Source organism: Amblyomma mixtum, chromosome 7 (genome assembly GCF_055824585.1).
Source record: "Amblyomma mixtum isolate Tamu chromosome 7, ASM5582458v1, whole genome shotgun sequence".
Lineage (NCBI taxonomy): Eukaryota > Metazoa > Arthropoda > Arachnida > Ixodida > Ixodidae > Amblyomma > Amblyomma mixtum.
Genome location: NC_143018.1, coordinates 75072172 through 75090399, shown reverse-complemented (window position 1 = coordinate 75090399; position 18228 = coordinate 75072172). Strand labels below are relative to the sequence as shown.

General features: G+C 47.0%; 1 protein-coding gene across 1 annotated transcript in view; it reads right to left on the bottom strand.

Moving 5' to 3' along the window:
• Window positions 1-18228, bottom strand: part of LOC149336536 (uncharacterized) — a 53116-nt gene that overhangs the window by 5748 nt on the left and 29140 nt on the right. The window contains exons 8-10 of the mRNA XM_089554164.1: window positions 6392-6565; window positions 374-491; window positions 102-223 (exon numbers count right to left, since the gene is read on the bottom strand). Of these exons, the coding sequence (XP_089410290.1) occupies window positions 102-223; window positions 374-491; window positions 6392-6565 (414 nt within the window). The remainder of the gene's footprint in view (window positions 1-101; window positions 224-373; window positions 492-6391; window positions 6566-18228) is intronic.

The window sequence follows — 18228 nt, the reverse complement described above, 5'->3', positions numbered from 1 at the left end:
TAGCGGACATTAACACAATAGGTAGAACTACCAAAACGCAGCTTTCTAGGACGATAAAGGTGAACAAATGAGGAACAAAAAATTAGGGAAATACGAGTTACCTCAGAATAAGGACCCTCTCGGTGAACTTCGTAGTTGCCACATGCGAAGTTGTAGAAGTCCTGGCACGGGTGGGCGGCGAAATTGAGCTGCTGCTTTAGATAATGGCTTTGGCGGTGACAATCTGTTGTTGTACAAGGGTTGAGGTTTGTCGGGGCAGACGTCGGAGTTCTCGAGGTCAATTTCGAAACTCTCGGGGCCCTTGGGGTTCTGGTCTTTACTCGGACGGTTATCGGAGGGGCGGGCAACGGTGGAAGTGGGTCGGTATATTCACCGTCGTCAGGATACTGGTAATCGTCATAATAGTCCTGGTTGCCGCTATCTTGGGAATCGTCGGGACTTTCGTCGTCATCATAGACGCTGTACTGCACGTCAGGTGGTGTCAGCGTCAACTGCGGGGAAGGAAACACACTTTCATCCATGCTGTATTTCATGACGAGCGTGAGTTTGTGGTTAATTTCAAGACCTGATAGTAAAATAATATAATTTTATCAGCACCTTACAAAAATTCTTTTCCTCGAAAAACCCTCCAATCTTTTGCACCAAATGGCCGCTTAACAAGCACTTTAAAAAGCGGAGGCGATTAGTAAACCATTCATACTATTAATTATTTGTTTCTTACTAGCACGGAAGTAAACTAAGCCCGAGAACAAGACCATTTCAAAAGCTGCATTAAAGCAGATACACAAGAAGGAACAGCTATTTATAAAAGAGAAATTCATCCTTACAAGAAAATAAAAAGAACCCCTACTGCCGCAGAGGGGAGCGCACGTATCAGCTGTTCGCCCAAGTTCCCAGCCACTAACACGGCTATCTGCAATCCTGAGACTAATGTCGGCGCTTAACGGCTAGATTTTAACGTTTTAAACTCCCATCGTCCTCAACGGTTCCGTCCGCCAAGGCTACAGGAGATCTATACGTGCCCTAGTGAAGCTTATAGAGGAATTTCAAAAATTCTTATGTGTTGTTTTCGTAAGTATTACTTCAAAAACCGTCAAGTGAAGCAATACGAATTACAAACTGTATTTTTATTACTGCCAATAACGACATTGCAGATGGCGCCACTTGTGCGCAAGGTGGCCAAAAGTCCGGTATTTCGGGACCAATTAGCGCATGAGAGAACTGAGTGATCAAAAGTCTGCACTCAGCTAACCTGGGGCTCTTGCTTGAACAAGTCCGCACACATGCATTACTGTACTGGAATAATATAGGCGTAGCATGGATTAGACCACTTATTAAGGCTAAAAAAGCCTTTAATGCCTCATCGTTGTCGACAGAAGGCTGTCAGCAGAAGCTTGTCAGCAAAGGTGTCACGCTTCTGACGGGTGTCCACCGAGATAAGTCAGACAGTTACTGCGCAATTTCCTTCACTCAAATACAATTATAATTTTCTTCTTTACAGCCCATCTTTCTTCTTTCACTCCCACTTCCTCCCTTACTCTACAAACGGATGACGGGTGTCCACCGAGATATGTGAGACAGTTACTGCGTTATTTCCTTTCCTCAAATACAATTTTCAATTTCAGTTTAATTGGTTGGTTTATGGGGTTTAACGTCCCAAAGCGACTCAGGCTATGAGAGACGCCGTAGTGAAGGACTCCGGAAATTTCGACCACCTGGGGTTCTTTAACGTGCACTGACATCGCACAGTATACGGGCCTCTAGAATTTCGCCTCCAAAGAAATTCGACCGCCGCGGCCGGGATCGAGCCCGCGTCTTTCGGGCCAGCAGCCGAGTGCCATAACCACTGAGCCACCGCAGCGGGGCTCAATTTAATTCAATTTATTCAACATCTTGAGGATGTTGGGTGCGCCGACAAAAAGCCACAGAGAAGGCTTGACAGAGGTCGGCGCACCCTACAATAATTTGACAGCAGCACCAGAATGTTGTACAGTCCACGGCAAGTGAGCACACAGGAAAAAAAAATACAAATCATGAGTAAAAATATCCGCGACACGAAGTGCCGACGGTACCTATGGTTACAAAAATTTAGATGCCTTATTTAATCAGCATGGAAGAGTATAGCAAAGCATTTGGCGACTATAATTCGTTCGAGTTTTTGGCACGAACCATGTGAAACCAGTACGGGTGGCGTACTTCTGTTCTGACAGGTTATCATAAATGGATTGTTTTGTGGAATGCTTGTTTTATACCGCCTTAACAGTATACTTTCAAAAACTTGTGGGAGGGGGGTGATGCTAAGAGATGCAAAAATGCAAAAAGAGATGCGGACCCCTCTTTCTTCTTTCACTCCCACTACTCCTTTCCTGTACGGTGCGGTTCAGGTGTCCACTGAGATGACAGAGTTACTGCGCCATTTCCTTTCCTCAAAAAGCGTTGCGGTCAAAGGGCAAGGCATCGCGCCGAACGGTTGGTGGCGTTCCGTGGACTCCCTGGCAGCGCTACAATACGCTATCGCGTTCCACTCCTAAAGGCGCAGCTTAAGCGGCATTAATTAGGAGTTAATTAGTATTTAGTCACTGAACAGTAATTAGCCATTAATTAGTATTATGTCACTACTTATAAATTAGTCATTAATTATGTATGACGTCACCAGTGCCACAGAGGCAGTCAGAGTGGTGCGGAAAACGCTTTCGCCTCTACGCACTTTAGTGAAAGTGCCCCCTGAACTTTTTATTTTTTTACACGCTAGCTTTCCTCCGGTAGCAATGAGGCGTACGTAAGGCCGTATACGTCAGCAGTGTGATAAACTTGCTGCAACAAAGCGGTCCGGAGCCCGAAAATTTCGAATCAACTGGCTGCAGAACGCCGCTCAAAAAGAAGTGAAAAAGCCCATTTTTTTTTTACCGTAAGGAAAAGGCAGATTACAAAACCTCGCCGACTTTTTTTTTTTCCTCCTCCGGGGTCAACTAACAGCAATACCAGCTACTGCGTTCGTTCAACCTACCCCCATGAGTAAGGCCACACAGAGGCGAGCGAACACCGTATGACTATAAGCGACGCGTAGCCGTCAGCATGTACCGTATCCCATTTGTCATACCTCATAAGCACGAAAGCAAGAGCACATCTGATATTCTGCTTCCCAAACTATCCGTGTGCAAAAGAAAGATGTGAGGACAGGTCAACGCCAATAAAGGACGCACCTGATAATTCGCTGTCCGCAGGCGTGGGGTATAAGAGGTACATCTGGGAGCAGCACAATTTAATCGGACCAGCCGTGACCATTGAAAAACTACTACCAGCTGAATATACGGAAATAAAGTCAAAGGTTACAGCAGATGTGGTACTGAAGTTACAAGGGAAAAGAATAGGGGAATGTAGAAGGGAAAGAAGGGAAGAGGGAAAGAAGGGAATGTAGAGAAACGGTAATAAATACAAAGCGATAAATATAAGCAGAGGAAAGGTGAGCATGTAGGAACTTTACACAGCCGCAATAAATGGAGTCTAGCAAGGGAACAACAGTTCGCAATTGGTAGCAAGGTGCTGGAAGTGTAAGGCAATATATCTACTTAGGGCAGGTAGTGACAGCTGATCCGAATCATGAGAGGGAACTAGAAGAATAAGAATAGGGTGGAGCGCATATGGCAGGTTCTGTCAGATCATGAATGGCCGTTTACCAATATCCCACAAGATAAAAGTATACAACAGCTGTATCTCACCGGTACTCACCTATGGGGCAAAACGTGGAGGCTAACAAACAGGGTTCATTTTAAGTTAAGGATAACGCAGCGAGCTATGGAAAGAGAAATGATAGGTGCAACGTTGAGATCGGAAGCGGGCGGAGTGGGTGAAGAAACAAACGCGGGTTAACGACATCCTAGTCGAAATCAAGAGTAAGAAGTGGGCATGTAATGCGAAGGCAAGATAACCGCTGGTCCTTAAGGGTAACGGAGTGGGTTCCAAGAGAAGGCAAGCGTAGCAGGGGGCGGCAGAAAGTTAGGTGTGCGGATGACATTAAGAAGTTTGCGGGGATACGGTGGCCGCTACTGGTAAAGGTCAGGGTTAGACGCGGGAGATGCATTTGCCCTGCAGTTGGCGTAGTCAGGCTGATGATGGTGAAGATGATGATGATTATGCCCATATCAAGTGAGAGAGAGAGATGAACGGAAAGGCAGGGAGGTTAACCAGGCGATGCCCAGTAGGCTCCCCTACACTTGGGGAGGGGAACCACATTCTCCGGTGAAACCAGATGCAGATTACACATGGCGGGTTATGTATATATTTAGGTAAATAAAGTTAGGTCTCAAATGACATCGTAACTTCTTTTATCTTTCTCCGTATGTATCACCGTGTGTTTTTGTTCCTTTTTATGCGTCATAAAACTTTTGCAACGACTGACGCTTCTAATATGATCGCAGCATTTTTTGCTTAGATGTGTATTTGAAACATGTCCTGCATTCATGTTACTACTAAGTACATGACACATGTATATTTTTGCCTTTAAGTTTTGTCGCGTACAATACTTTCTCTTTACTTTCTGTGTTGCATCTCATGTATTAATTAGTAGCTCTCGTACATAAGTCGCTTTTTGTGCCTTTACTGAATGCCCTTCTGGGCCCTGTAAGGCATTATGAATAAACAAATAAATATATACTCTTTTTCAGGATGCCCACAACTGGGTGGGCAGATTGCCACCCACCTGTCGTGACCGGTGGATGACCTGCCGATCGGAGTACTAGAAACACAAACGGCTTTTTCTACGAAAGTGGGCTTGAGCGCTAGCGCACTGAAATCCCAATCTCAATAATTTACACACGTCATGACACGCGTCAATAATACACACGTCAATAATTTACACACGTCAATGAGACACACGTCACAAGCATGATTTTACAATTAATGAATACTTTTGTGCTAACAACACATATTTTTCTTTCTTTCCCTGAGCAGTAAGGGAATGGAACGCCCTAGATAAATCTATAACTGCGCAGCATTCCTTAGAAAAATTCATGGAGCTTGCAGTCTCATCAGTTTTGTCATCAAGCCAGATTTGATGACCATCCATAGCCTGTATTGGTCTTATCTTGCTTTTTTTTTGCTCACTTGATTGTGTATGATTGTATTAATGAATACTTTGAGACGTGTTTGAACACATGTTTTGAAGGCCAGAGTTGGCTTTCTTCCGTTTCTGTTTTTCATTCGATGTGATTCTGCATATGGATGCTGATTTCTTGTCTTTTAAACCTGATTGCTGGCTTTTGTATTATTGTGTTGTTAACTTGCATCTTTGTTATTTATAAATACACTCCTGTAACAGTCCCAAGAAGGGACTAACAGTATGTTCAAATAAAAAAAATAAAAATTTCCACGTAATAGTCATATTAGGATGGAGAAAATAATGCCTGTGGTTTAGCTCGGTAAAATCTGGCAGAGTAGTGAGAGTATAGCTTCTTTCAGAGACGGAGAACTCGATTGATCTTCTTCTGTCGTCGTGGATGGACTGTCGTCGGCTAAGCGGGCCCGTCTTGCAGCGTCGTCCTTACGTCGCTTATCGAGACGCATATAGCGCGCTCTTCCTCGGTCTCCTGGGCTCGCCGCCTCCTCTTGCCTTCGTTCCTACGACGAGCCCTAGCTTCCTCCCAGCTGTCCATTTCTACCACAGGCTCCGTATCGTTGTGATGTATATATACCCGCCACATCTCTGACGACACTCCGCGCATGCGCACAATGGACGAGGCGGGCGGCTAGAATTTCGATGGAGACTAAATTCTAGAGGCCCGTGTACTGTGTGATGTGAGTGCACATTGAAGTACCCCAGGTGGTCGAATTTCCCGGAGCCCGTCTCAACGGCGTCTCTAATACCCTGAGTCGCATTGGGACGTTAAACCCTCATAAACCATAGGCCATTTCTTTGATCCCACCGTTTATCTCTTCCTCTATGGCGCGGTTCGGGTGTCCATAGAGATTTGCGAGACAGTTACTGCGTTTTCCTTTTCCTCAGACACCAATTTTCAACTTTACGAAGGAATGCCATCGTCCGTTCGGCGCGACGCCTTGCTTGTGGTGCCACGGCTCAGCGCGCAGCCACGCTGACCTCTCGAAGCCGCTGGCGTAGTGTAGCTCTCGCTACAAAAATGAACTTTAATTTTAGAGAACTCTGTACAAACTTTTTATCGCTACCTATACGATCTGAATAATTTTGGTACATGTATAAATGGCGCTTATTTCTTTCGGCGATAAAGTTTTTATCATTACCTTTTGTCATTTATGAAGAATTGCAATAATGTATTTGTTATCTTTCATGGTCGGATTTGTGATACATTCTTTTCCATGGCGGTTTAAGGTGAACCTGCAGCTAACATAAAGTCGAGGCATTGTGTGAGACCCTTACCTCTTCCAGGAACCACATGAGTGCGACCAAGGCACACATCAAGAGTATGGTCAGCAATCCTAAAAGAAAGATGGCTACGGTAGAAACACCAAGGAAGCTGTCCTCTTCGTCTGTTTCGTCCTGTGAGCACAAAGGCATTTCGTTGACGACTGGGTTTTTCATCTCGTTTTGCATCTGTCGAAAAGCAGAAAAATCTAGCCTTAGTAACATTCAGGGAAATAGATGTTCGGCATGATGATAAGGTTAGTGGCACAAGAAATCAATTATGCCACTTTTAAGTAGATCACAGGTACGATAATCCAGCAATTTGCATAATAGCGATACTGTAGGGATGGCCCCGATGAATTACGTAATTTGCATCTGTTAACGTGAATTCTTCGCTGACAAGGAGAGGATTACCATTCTATCATGCAATACTAGATGGCGGGGGCTGAAAGCAGCGTCAAAATAGAGCGCAGGTAGTGCTTTTCAGATCTCAGATCGCGAAGCATCGCTCACTTCGCACGCCGCACACTCGGCCTGAGTGAAGCCGTAGTGCGTAGCCAATTCAGAAGCCCAAGAAGAAAAAAATATGGCGCCACCACGTGCTGATAAGTTGGGTGAATTTTTTCGATCTTTACTTATTCTTGTTTGAAAAATCATGCGAGCTACATAGGCGTGGTTTTTGTAGTTGAATTACACAGCAAAACAAATATTTTGTACGTAAGAGACCTCAATTAAAAGACGATTCATTAGCAAAAATAACTAGTGAGTTGCCAAAGTTATATCGAGATACTGAAGGCCGTCGACATGGAAGCCGTGTCCAGTGTTTTAATTTGCTAAACAGGCATTGTGGTTCGAAATATCGAGTCAAATATACGCTTTGTAAGCTCGTTGAGTTGGCTTTCCTACAATGGAGTCCATGGTAGAGAAAGGTTGGGCAGATGGTTCTTGATAGTGAAAAAGTGAACAAGGGAGGGGAAAGCCTCAGAGTGTTTGCCGACGTTTTGACAAGAGGACTTGTATTCGTCTGAGCAAAGCTTTCGTCACTGGTGAGGTTTAAATAGGTGTCTTCACACCGAGGAGGAAGGCCCAGTGAGGGGGAGGAGGGTCTGAAGTGGGAATGGTGTTAGGACGGGGAAGATGACTCTTAGACAGGCAATCTTGTATTTTGCGGAATGCAGAACCACATTCCCCCCCCCCCCTCCCTCATTGTTCATTGTATCACATATTATATTTACTAGATTCTAAAAATCACTTTTTGCGATAAAACGCGTCTAAAAATGACGTGCGCATTAGAAACGAATACCAAAATGGAACTATGCTAACAACACTGTACTGTCATCCGCATCACAAATATGGCGACTTTGCACTTCTTGTGCGTGAATACAGTAAGAGCTGATTAATTCGAGTCGCATTATTTCGAAAATATAGCTAGTTCGAACAGCCGGCACCCATGCAAATCTATGGCGTTTGGCGCCAGCTTATTCGGACGCTACGCGTCTCGTGCCGTTGAATTCGAACAACTAAGCGAAGGCAGACCGCGTCCATATACGACTGGCACGGGAAGCGATCGTATAATTAGCCCTACTCAAACATGAACTGCACACTCTATAGAGTTGCCCGAGCACCTCTAACGCGCGCGCGGAACGGAAGGCGTGAAAAAAAATCTCTGCCTCTCCCGTAAACGAGAGTAGAGTAAGCATGAAATGTTTACGGGCCTAATGTCATCTCGGTGGACACTCGAACCGCACCGTACAGGAAGGGAGGAACGCCACCACCCGTTCAGCGCAATGCCTTGCCATTTGAACGCAAGGTTTTTTGAGGAAAGGAAATGGCGCAGTAATTCTCTGCCATCTCGGTGGACACCCGAACCGCACCGTAAAGGAAGGGAGGAACGCCACCACCCGTTCGGCGCGATGCCTTGCCCTTTGAACGCAGCGCTTCTCCCCCGGATCACGTATGACAACGAAGTGTAACGTGGCATTTATGTGCTTTTTGCACGCGTTATTAGAAATCGGAAATTATAATTCTGTGCATTATCAAACCCACAGCTCCACTGATATCTTGATAAACATTGAGAAGGCACTGGCAGCAGTTATTTTTTGTCTCATTTGGAGACCAACCGGCGCTTGCATGCCGGTCGCGTAGGAGGGCTTAGAGAGTCTCGTTAAATCTCAAGTCTCGTACGGTGCCCGGATGTTCTCGTTTCAGAGCCCGGATGACTGGAATTCAGTGCCCGGATGAGTGGATTTCAGTGCCCAGATGAGTGGATTTCAGTGCCCGGATGATGGCTCTCGGTCTCGGCGTGACGTCACCACACTGCCGACAACGGGAGCTAAAAGCATTTCATGCTTAAAAAATCTCTGCCTCTCCCGTAAACGAGAGTAGAGTAAACATGAAATGTTTACGGGCCTAATGTCATCTCGGTGGACACCCGAACCGCACCGTACAGGAAGGGAGGAACGCCACCACCCGTTCAGCGCGATGCCTTGCCATTTGAACGCAAGGTTTTTTGAGGAAAGGAAATGGCGCAGTAATTCTCTGCCATCTCGGTGGACACCCGAACCGCACCGTAAAGGAAGGGAGGAACGCCACCACCCGTTCGGCGCGATGCCTTGCCCTTTGAACGCAGCGCTTCTCCCCCGGGCCCCTGTGCGCCTGCGCGGCTATGCTTCGATGCGCGAAGCCCCTAAGAGATCACGTATGACAACGAAGTGTAACGTGGCATTTATGTGCTTTTTGCACGCGTTATTAGAAATCGGAAATTATAATTCCGTGCATTATCAAACCCACAGCGACTGATATCTTGATAAACATTGAGAAGACACTGGCAGTAGTTATTTTTTGTGACTCCTTTGGAGTCCAACCAGCGCTTGCATGCCGGTCGCGTAGGAGGGCTTACAGAGTCTCGTTAAATCTCGTTAAGTCTCGTACGGTGCCCGGATGTTCTCGTTTCAGAGCCCGGATGACTGGAATTCAGTGCCCGGATGAGTGGATTTCAGTGCCCGGATGACTGGAATTCAGTGCCCGGATGAGTGGATTTCAGTGCCCGGATGACTGGAATTCAGTGCCCGGATGACTGGATTTCAGTGCCCGGATGACTGGAATTCAGTGCCCGGATGACTGGATTTCAGTGCCCGGATGACTGGATTTCAGTGCCCGGATGATGGCTCTCGGTCTCGGCGTGACGTCAACACACTGCCGACAACGGGGGCTAAAAGCATTTCATGCTTAAAATCTCTGCCTCTCCCGTAAACGAGAGTAGAGTAAGCATGAAATGTTTACGGGCCTAATGTCATCTCGGTGGACACCCGAACCGCACCGTACAGGAAGGGAGGAACGCCACCACCCGTTCAGCGCGATGCCTTGCCATTTGAACGCAAGGTTTTTAAGCATGAAATGCTTTTAGCTCCCGTTGTCGGCAGTGTGGTGACGTCACGCCGAGACCGAGAGCCATAATCCGGGCACTGAAATCCAGTCATCCGGGCATTGAAATCCACTCATCAGGGCACTGAATTCCAGTCATCCGGGCACTGAAATCCACTCATCCGGGCACTGAAATCCACTCATTCGGGCACTGAATTCCAGTCATCCGGGCTCTGAAACGAGAACATCCGGGCACCGTACGAGACTTAACGAGATTTAACGAGACTCTCTAAGCCCTCCTACGCGACCGGCATGCAAGCGCCGGATGGTCTCCAAATGAGACAAAAAATAACTGCTGCCAGTGCCTTCTCAATGTTTATCAAGATATCAGTGGAGCTGTGGGTTTGATAATGCACGGAATTATAATTTCCGATTTCTAATAACGCGTGCAAAAAGCACATAAATGCCACGTTACACTTCGTTGTCATACGTGATCCGGGGGAGAAGCGCTGCGTTCAAAGGGCAAGGCATCGCGCCGAACGTGTGGTGGCGTTCCTCCCTTCCTTTACGGTGCGGTTCGGGTGTCCACCGTGATGGTAGAGAATTACTGCGCCATTTCCTTTCCTCAAAAAAACCTTGCGTTCAAACGGCAAGGCATTGCGCTGAACGGGTGGTGGCGTTCCTCCCTTCCTGTACGGTGCGGTTCGGGTGTCCACCGAGATGACATTAGGCCCGTAAACATTTCATGCTTACTCTACTCTCGTTTACGGGAGAGGCAGAGATTTTTTGAGGAAAGGAAATGGCGCGGTAATTCTCTGCCATCTCGGTGGACAACCGAACCGCACCGTAAAGGAAGGGAGGAACGCCACCACCCGTTCGGCGCGATGCCTTGCCCTTTGAACGCAGCGCTTCTCCCCCGGGCCCCTGTGCGCCTGCGCGGCTTTGCTTCGATGCGAGAAGCCCCTAAGAGATCACGTATGAGAACTAAGTGTAACGTGGCATTTATGTGTTTTGCACGCGTTATTAGAAATCGGAAATTATAATTCCGTGCATTATCAAACCCACAGCTCCACTGATATCTTGATAAACATTGAGAAGGCACTGCAGCAGTTATTTTTTGTCTCGTTTGGAGACCAACCGGCGCTTGCATGCCGGTCGCGTAGGAGGGCTTAGAGAGTCTCGTTAAATCTCGTTAAGTCTCGTACGGTGCCCGGATGTTCTCGTTTCAGAGCCCGGATGACTGGAATTCAGTGCCCGGATGAGTGGATTTCAGTCCCCGGATGACTGGAATTCAGTGCCCGGATGAGTGGATTTCAGTGCCCGGATGAGTGGATTTCAGTGCCCGGATGATGGCTCTCGGTCTCGGCGTGACGTCACCACACTGCCGACAACGGGAGCTAAAAGCATTTCATGCTTAAAACGAAAGGCCTCCGCCTCCGAAGAAAGTCCGACCGCTTAGTTTAGGTTTCGCCTTCCTGAGCTTCGCCCGGCCTTCGGCGACTGATTTATTGATTAATTCTTTGCACATATTGCACTTTTCTTTCCTGACCGTGAAGAACGGATGCGTGTTAAAAGCGAGGGTGCGTTGGAAACGAGTAAATAGGTGTCCAAGAACGAGACACACTACGACGAGTATGCTTCTTCACCTCTTCATCTGCGACCAGATACGGTGATGCGGGCTCCATCCTCTCTGCTGTTTTTCTTCGTTGCAGTAAGCTTCTGTAATAGACGGAAGATTGTAGACGAATAAAAAATTAGTTCAGCCGAGTAGACGAACGAAAGTAGGCGTTCATTCGTCGATTGGAGGGGGCACTTGGGTTTCGCATTAAAGGTATGTTGTGATATTAAAGAAGAGAATTGCGCTAAAAAGACTCGGACGATAAAGAACATGGACGGGCGCCCGTCCATGTCCTTTCTCGTCCGTGTCTTTTTAGCGCAATTTCCTTCTTTAAGTATATGCAGCCTTTGTCAAAAGTTTAGAGCCCAGGGGGTTTGCTTCTAAGCACTATTGTGGCGCTCCTGTAGCACTAATGAAAGTCCTACGCATCTGAGGGAGCAGGACCAAAAATCTTCTTACCTTCACGAGATTTGGGACGCTGAGGACGCATTACGAACAAAGCAATGTGGCCCAGAAGCAAGCCCCCTAGTCTCTAAACTTTTGACAAAGGCTGTACGACCGACTCGCCCAACAACGTGCTCTTTTGTATGTTGTGATAGCGCATAGTGGTTTAGTGCCCATACATGTAGAATTGCTCATTATCTACCTCATATTCATTGATGGCGGCGAGTCCTCATACAACTACCAGCGCAGTGATTAAGCGATGCGCCCCGGCACTGGCAGGTGGCTGTACCACAGTCACTGTTAGGGATGTGCGACCCATGTTGGAGCACTCTGCAAGACATTCCATACGCGGCGGTAAAACCTGGAGGGGACAGTTCAGCTTCCCCTTGAGGGAATGGTGCTATAGGGTTAATGGGTTAACCATCCTTACAAGATGAACTGGACATTATCGATTTTAAATCCATAGATTTGGAGGGGACTCTTCAGCTTCACCTTGAGGGTATGACGCTATTGGGTTAATGGGTTAATGTCCACACAAGTTGTACTGGTCGCAAGAGGCGAAGAATGAACACATGCTTTCGCATGTGTACTCATTTCAACTGCATTAAAACCGTGACACTTTCTTTCTCTGCCATTCGCCATGGCTGTGACCCGATTGACATTCTGCACTAGCAGTGAAAAATAGACATGTTTCTATCCTTCCGCACATTTTGATCTAACAAGACGCGAGGCCGTCCAATGGCGCAAACTACAAACTGGCAGTTTTCCAAACCTCCTCTTATACAGCAGGATCTTTCCGCAACAGGTAGACCCCATGTGCAAACACTGCTCAACTCCGACCAGTCTCATACACATGATGTGGACTTGTACACACTACAACACAAACAACTCAAGCACCCCAGATACGTGGGAGTCTCTCCTGCGTACTTCCGAGCCAGCGGACCAACGCTGGCTTATCCAGCGCACAGTGGAGGCCGCGACATCCCAACGGATCCCCGCCGACCTCCTCTAAGCCAGCGCAACCAGTCCTTGGACTGGTGCCCTGTTTTTGGGCGCAATAAAAGAGTTCACCCAGCCGTTCTAGCCGCCCCTTTCTGGTGTTGACTTCCGGCCCAGCTAATGCTGCAATGCTGCCACTGAACCTCATAGAGTCGGGGCTTAGCGTCAGCGACGTTTATTAGTTTTTTTTTCCAGGTGGCAGACTGGTGTTGTGACAAGCAGAAAGAATGTGAACGCTGTGTCAGAGCAATCAGCTTAAAAAATAAGCGGTCATCGCATTTCGTCGCGACACAAATTCGCGTCGCCTTCGCCATGTCTGTGTAAGTTTAAACCCCCCCCCCCCCCCCCCCCCCCTGCTTAAAGCTTAGGCACGGTGTTATGAAAGTGCCCCATTTTCGCGAGTACTATACTCGAATGCAACTACAGAGCGCAGCGGCTTTTCCCTGTCAAAGAGCTCCTTTACAGCCAAAGGCGTCGGCCGATTCTCGTGACCCTACTAGCGTTACAATGCAGGGAGCGGCACCGCAAGGGATTTATTATTATCTGTAGCCAGGCATTTATCCCTGGCCACAGAGGAAAGCGATTATCCCCTTTCATCTACCACACCCTGCTTTGTCACACAACGAGGGTGATGAGAATCGGCCGACGCCATTGGCTGGAAGCGGGTCCTTTGACGGGGAAAAGCCACTCAGTTCTTAATTTTTATCCGGATACAGCGGAAGCTGATTTTCTTGAGGCCTGGGGTCTATTTCACTTACCGAAATCCCTCTAGATGCCTCGTACACTGCGGTTCGTCCGTGGCGACGTCGATCCTGGATGTCTTTAAGATCTGTCCAGGAGACTTTGGGGTTCGTTGCAGCAGTCTTCTTCCTCTTCTTCTTCTTGCCACGAGCCCTGCCCTAGTAATCCGTACACCACACATTGCTTTTTCAGTTTCAAGCTATGTTTGCTTATATTCCACTGGGTTCTCCCTACAACCGTATGAGGCGTTAGCCGAAATTTCGGAAACTAGAGCCGTTAAGCCTTTCACCTATGGCGATTCCGTGGGAGAAACCGCGTTTTTAGGTATCACGAATTGTACAGATAAGGATTTTCCTGCAGGATTTAGGCTCTTAGTGATCTCCCACGCACGTGAAAAGCCGAACCGTCTCGACCGCACGCCTGACGTTCTTTTCCAACAATATTCAAACTATAAACAATGGAGTTCATTGGACACGATAAAAATTTAGAGCCCCTTTGGATGACAACAGCAGGATTTTACAGAGATCTACAACACCAGATTCTTTTCTTCGGCGCATAGAAATACAATACAGACTGGGCTTTCCTTTACTTATTGCCCCATTTACGTAAACAATTAAAAGTAATACAAAATTCACTTTTTCGCGACGCGTGTCGGCCCCGTAGTACGTGTACGTCGCTCATAGCATAGTGGCCTAAAGCTGCGCCGCGCAGATGGAGAGGGTCTCAGATCGAACATTCACTACCGCCAGGCGCAAAAAAAAAAAAAAAAAATAAAGCAGATAGTTTGTTGTCCTCCGCACTGAACTAGACCGCTGTTCAGTGTTCCTGGAAACAATGAGCGTGGATTCCATGCTCAATCTCCCCAATAGTCAGCTCGCGTCATACGGCCTTTGACTGTTCGCCGAAAATAAAGATCCCTTGATGATACGTTCTTCATGTCGAACGGAGGCATAATGTATTGCGCCGTGTGTGTCCTCGAAGCCGCCTTATTCACATCCGACAGCATGCGGAGGCTGCCAAACAATCAGAGCAAATACATCGCCGCTGATAGGGAGCGGAGTGAAGTTTTATGCGATCCTTATTAACAGGTTACTCCTGAGTTCCATTCTAATCCACGTTGCACATTTCTGCCACATACCTAAAAGCGGCCGCATGGTAGCCAATACCTGTCCAACTATCCTCGTCTTTTATTTCTGTATCAGGTTTTCATGGGCTTGTGTCCGTATATTGATTGTAAAACATTTTTTTCGCCGGAAAGAGCTTGGTAAGAGGTCGCGTTAAGTGTTCGAGAGTACGCAGCCCTCGACGACTTTGTCAGCCCACTCCACCGCCAAAACTTGCGTTCTGGGGTCAGAGCTAGCCAGCACGGTCTCCCACCGCTCGAGAGAAGGAGCAGTAACTAGATCACCCCGGAGGTGGCTCTATTTTGCAGTCCCACAGGATGTGATCATAGGTGGCTCATTGGCCACAGTGTTTCCAATTTCGGTTGTAAAGATCTGGATAAATGTGCGTGAGGAGTGTATCGATCTCGTCTGTAGACGACGCCACGTAACCTCTTGTTCTTTAGTCAGGATTCTGTCCGGAGGGGGGAAAATTCTCCTCTCTAGTTTAAAATGATTGGTGAGATCATGAGATGTGATCATGGAGTCCTTCGTGAAATTCAGGGAGCCAGACTCATCCACTGCCCGGTCGACGAAACCTCGGGATTTATTGTGGGCTGCCTCGTTCCCCGGATTCCCCGAATGTGCTGGGACCCATATCAATTCGGAATAATTTGGTGAGAATTTGGTTGCGCTAAGGATTCTAAGGGAGGTGTTTGTAATTCGCCCTTTTGCGAATTTATTGATACCCATTTTGGAATCGCTGAGGATGATGCTCTCTTGGGTATGCGCTAGGGCGAGGGCTATAGCCGCCTTGATTGTTTTGATTGTTGCCGAGACGTGTGGTATAAAAACATATCCTTTTTTATGTTCAAAATAAGGTTCATAGCTATCATTATGTAATGGCGCAGTCTTCCTGCTCCTCTCATTCAGTCCGCAAAATCAGCTCCACACAGCCGGCTGTCTCTGAGAGCTCGGTGCTTTCGGAGGGATAATGACGGCGAGGAGAGCAGCGTAGATTAGAAATTAAAATCATATCTACAGTTGTCCTGCTCCAACACCGAGTTGAAGACTCGATTCCTCTTTAGAATAAATCAAATGCATTGTAAATACTGATCACTCCGTTTTGAAAGTAATTCTGCTTTGTACACACGAAGAGATAAGCTGTTTTCGGCGTTCTCGTTGTTGTTCTCCTTGATAAGTAAATTACATGTCCCCACTGCGGAGGATTGGCCAAGGCAAAGGCGCTACGGGCAGATCTTCACAAAAAAAGAATGCAGAATAGATGATTGAAATTAAGAAGAATTTCCTTCGACTCGTTTCTTTCCTGTCGTCTTCCTTCTAATCAGTACGTTCCACGGCATCAAGCTGTGGTACAGATAAAATTTTAAGGCAGGTAACTTTTAAGACATTGAAGCGCTTCAGATGCGAAATTTTAGACGAAGTTTTCTCTGGAACATTTCTGTCCACCGACGGGACCGAGTGCACTCAAGTGGCGTTGCCATTGCTTCGAAGTACGGTTCGCTCCGCCCTCGGTTTCCGAGTTTCTTCCAAGTTTCTGGTACTCTCAAGGTCACAAGGCATTGCGTATAAAGGGTGGCTAGTTTTTGTAGCACAATCTCTCATCCGTCCTTCAACAAATCTGCTGTTACCTGATCCTCACCAGCTGCTTTCCCTCTTTGCATTGCTCCTAAGGCTTTCTTTACTTCCTCCTTCGTTACTGGCAGGGTGTCCCATTGCTGTGCTCGACTGCCTCCCTCAGTAACTTGATGATTACATTCGCTACTGTATAGATTTGTGTAGAACTCTTCGGCTAATTCAACTACCTTATCCATATTGCTGATGACATTGCCCTGTTTGTCTTTTAGCGCACACATCTGGTTTTTACCTATGCCCAGTTTTCTCCTAACTGATTTTAGGCTACCTCCGTTCCTTAGAACTATTTCCGTTCCGTTCCGTTCCGTTTCCGTTCCTTAGCTGCTATTTATGCTTGCCTGAATGCATGACGTCACACTCTATCACGTAAACGCCGCATCTAGGTTCTCGGTGAGCCCAAAGTCGATCACGTGACCAAAATTTGGTTAACCTTGTCGTCCTGGGCTTGACCTTGTTTTGCCCTTGAAATGACTTTGACCCTTGACCTGTCCGATTGTTTGACCATTGGTGTGTCCATTGGCCATCCACTGATTCTCCAAACTTATAAACTGATTATTTGACCTCGGCTGAGCCTTGAACGTCATCGGCAACGCACGGCGATCTCAGCCCGAGACCTCTAGTCATGAAGCTACCGCTTCAAAAGCTGTTATAGGCAGCTTACCCGCAATCAGCAATGGTTATCCGACTCCACAGCCGCGAGTTAGCCTGCTCCGCAACCAAAGTCTGCGTAGGTAGCGCGACGCGCGGGCAGTGGTTGGTCACGTGACAGGGCACGCATAAACCTAACGAAAACGAGCGCTCTGAACGCTCCAGTGGCCGCTTCGTCTTCTCTGCCGTTCAGAGCTGAGGTCACGCTGCGGTTGGCTGTTAATGGATCGTCAGCTGTTTAAGCGCTCGTGCTGACGATGGCGGTGCTTTAACATCACGTGACTAGGCCGTACGTACCTGACGAACCGGTTGCTGCTTTATCTTATTTATGGATGAGCTGTAGTCGGAAGCAAGGGTTCGGTGTGTTCAAATGTATGAGAAGCGTCAGGAGGGGTAAAATCGAGCCGTACGTAAGGCGAAACGCGCAGTCTCCCCCATGGTTCACGCTAGAACCGAACATCGCCTCCAGATGAATGGAACATATGTTCGAGGCAGCGAGGCACCTGTGCTAGCGGCCACTTTGGCCGGGAACGTACCGTTAGCGAAGCTGCCGCCAGCTGAACACATATGAGCAGGATGCTTGCAAAGCCGAACAGCAGGGGGAACACCAGCGCGGGGCAGCTTTTCCCTGAATTTTTTGTGTTCAGTAGTAGCTTAGCCGCTGTACACTTTTCTGCCTCACCATTACTTAGCGTTAATAACTAATGAAATGCAGACTTAATTTGCTATCGTCGCTTCACATCTATTATTTTCTCTAACTACACAGGCAGATGACAAGGCTGGAACCTTTCAAACAGGAAGTGAAACTTTGGCCTTAAATATTTCACATCATTTCCTCTAGCATTTACTATTCATAATTTTCGCAACAAGTATTCAAAGACACGGGGTGCTTTCTTGCACAAGTATTTATTGCCATACTTGACATGGACAACTCCTTTAAAAAATCAGAAATGATGCAATTTATATTAATAAAAAGGACATGACTTCCTAGCAAGCAGTGTTGTCTTGTGGCAAACTGTAAAAAAAAAACTGCAAGCGAATTATACAGTCACATTTTTTACTGCTGCTGCTTGGCATTGCTTTATATTACATCCTCTTAATAACTATATGAGCTCTTCCTCAGATTGAGACTTTGTCATCCCCTCAGCCAGTTATTTATATGTACGTATGCGAACATTTCTTCAATAAACTAAATTTTTATTTATGTACTGATACCAGCTTTCTTCACCTCCACGGAATGCAGCTATCAGGTATTGTGAAGTCTGAGAAATACAGTCGACTCT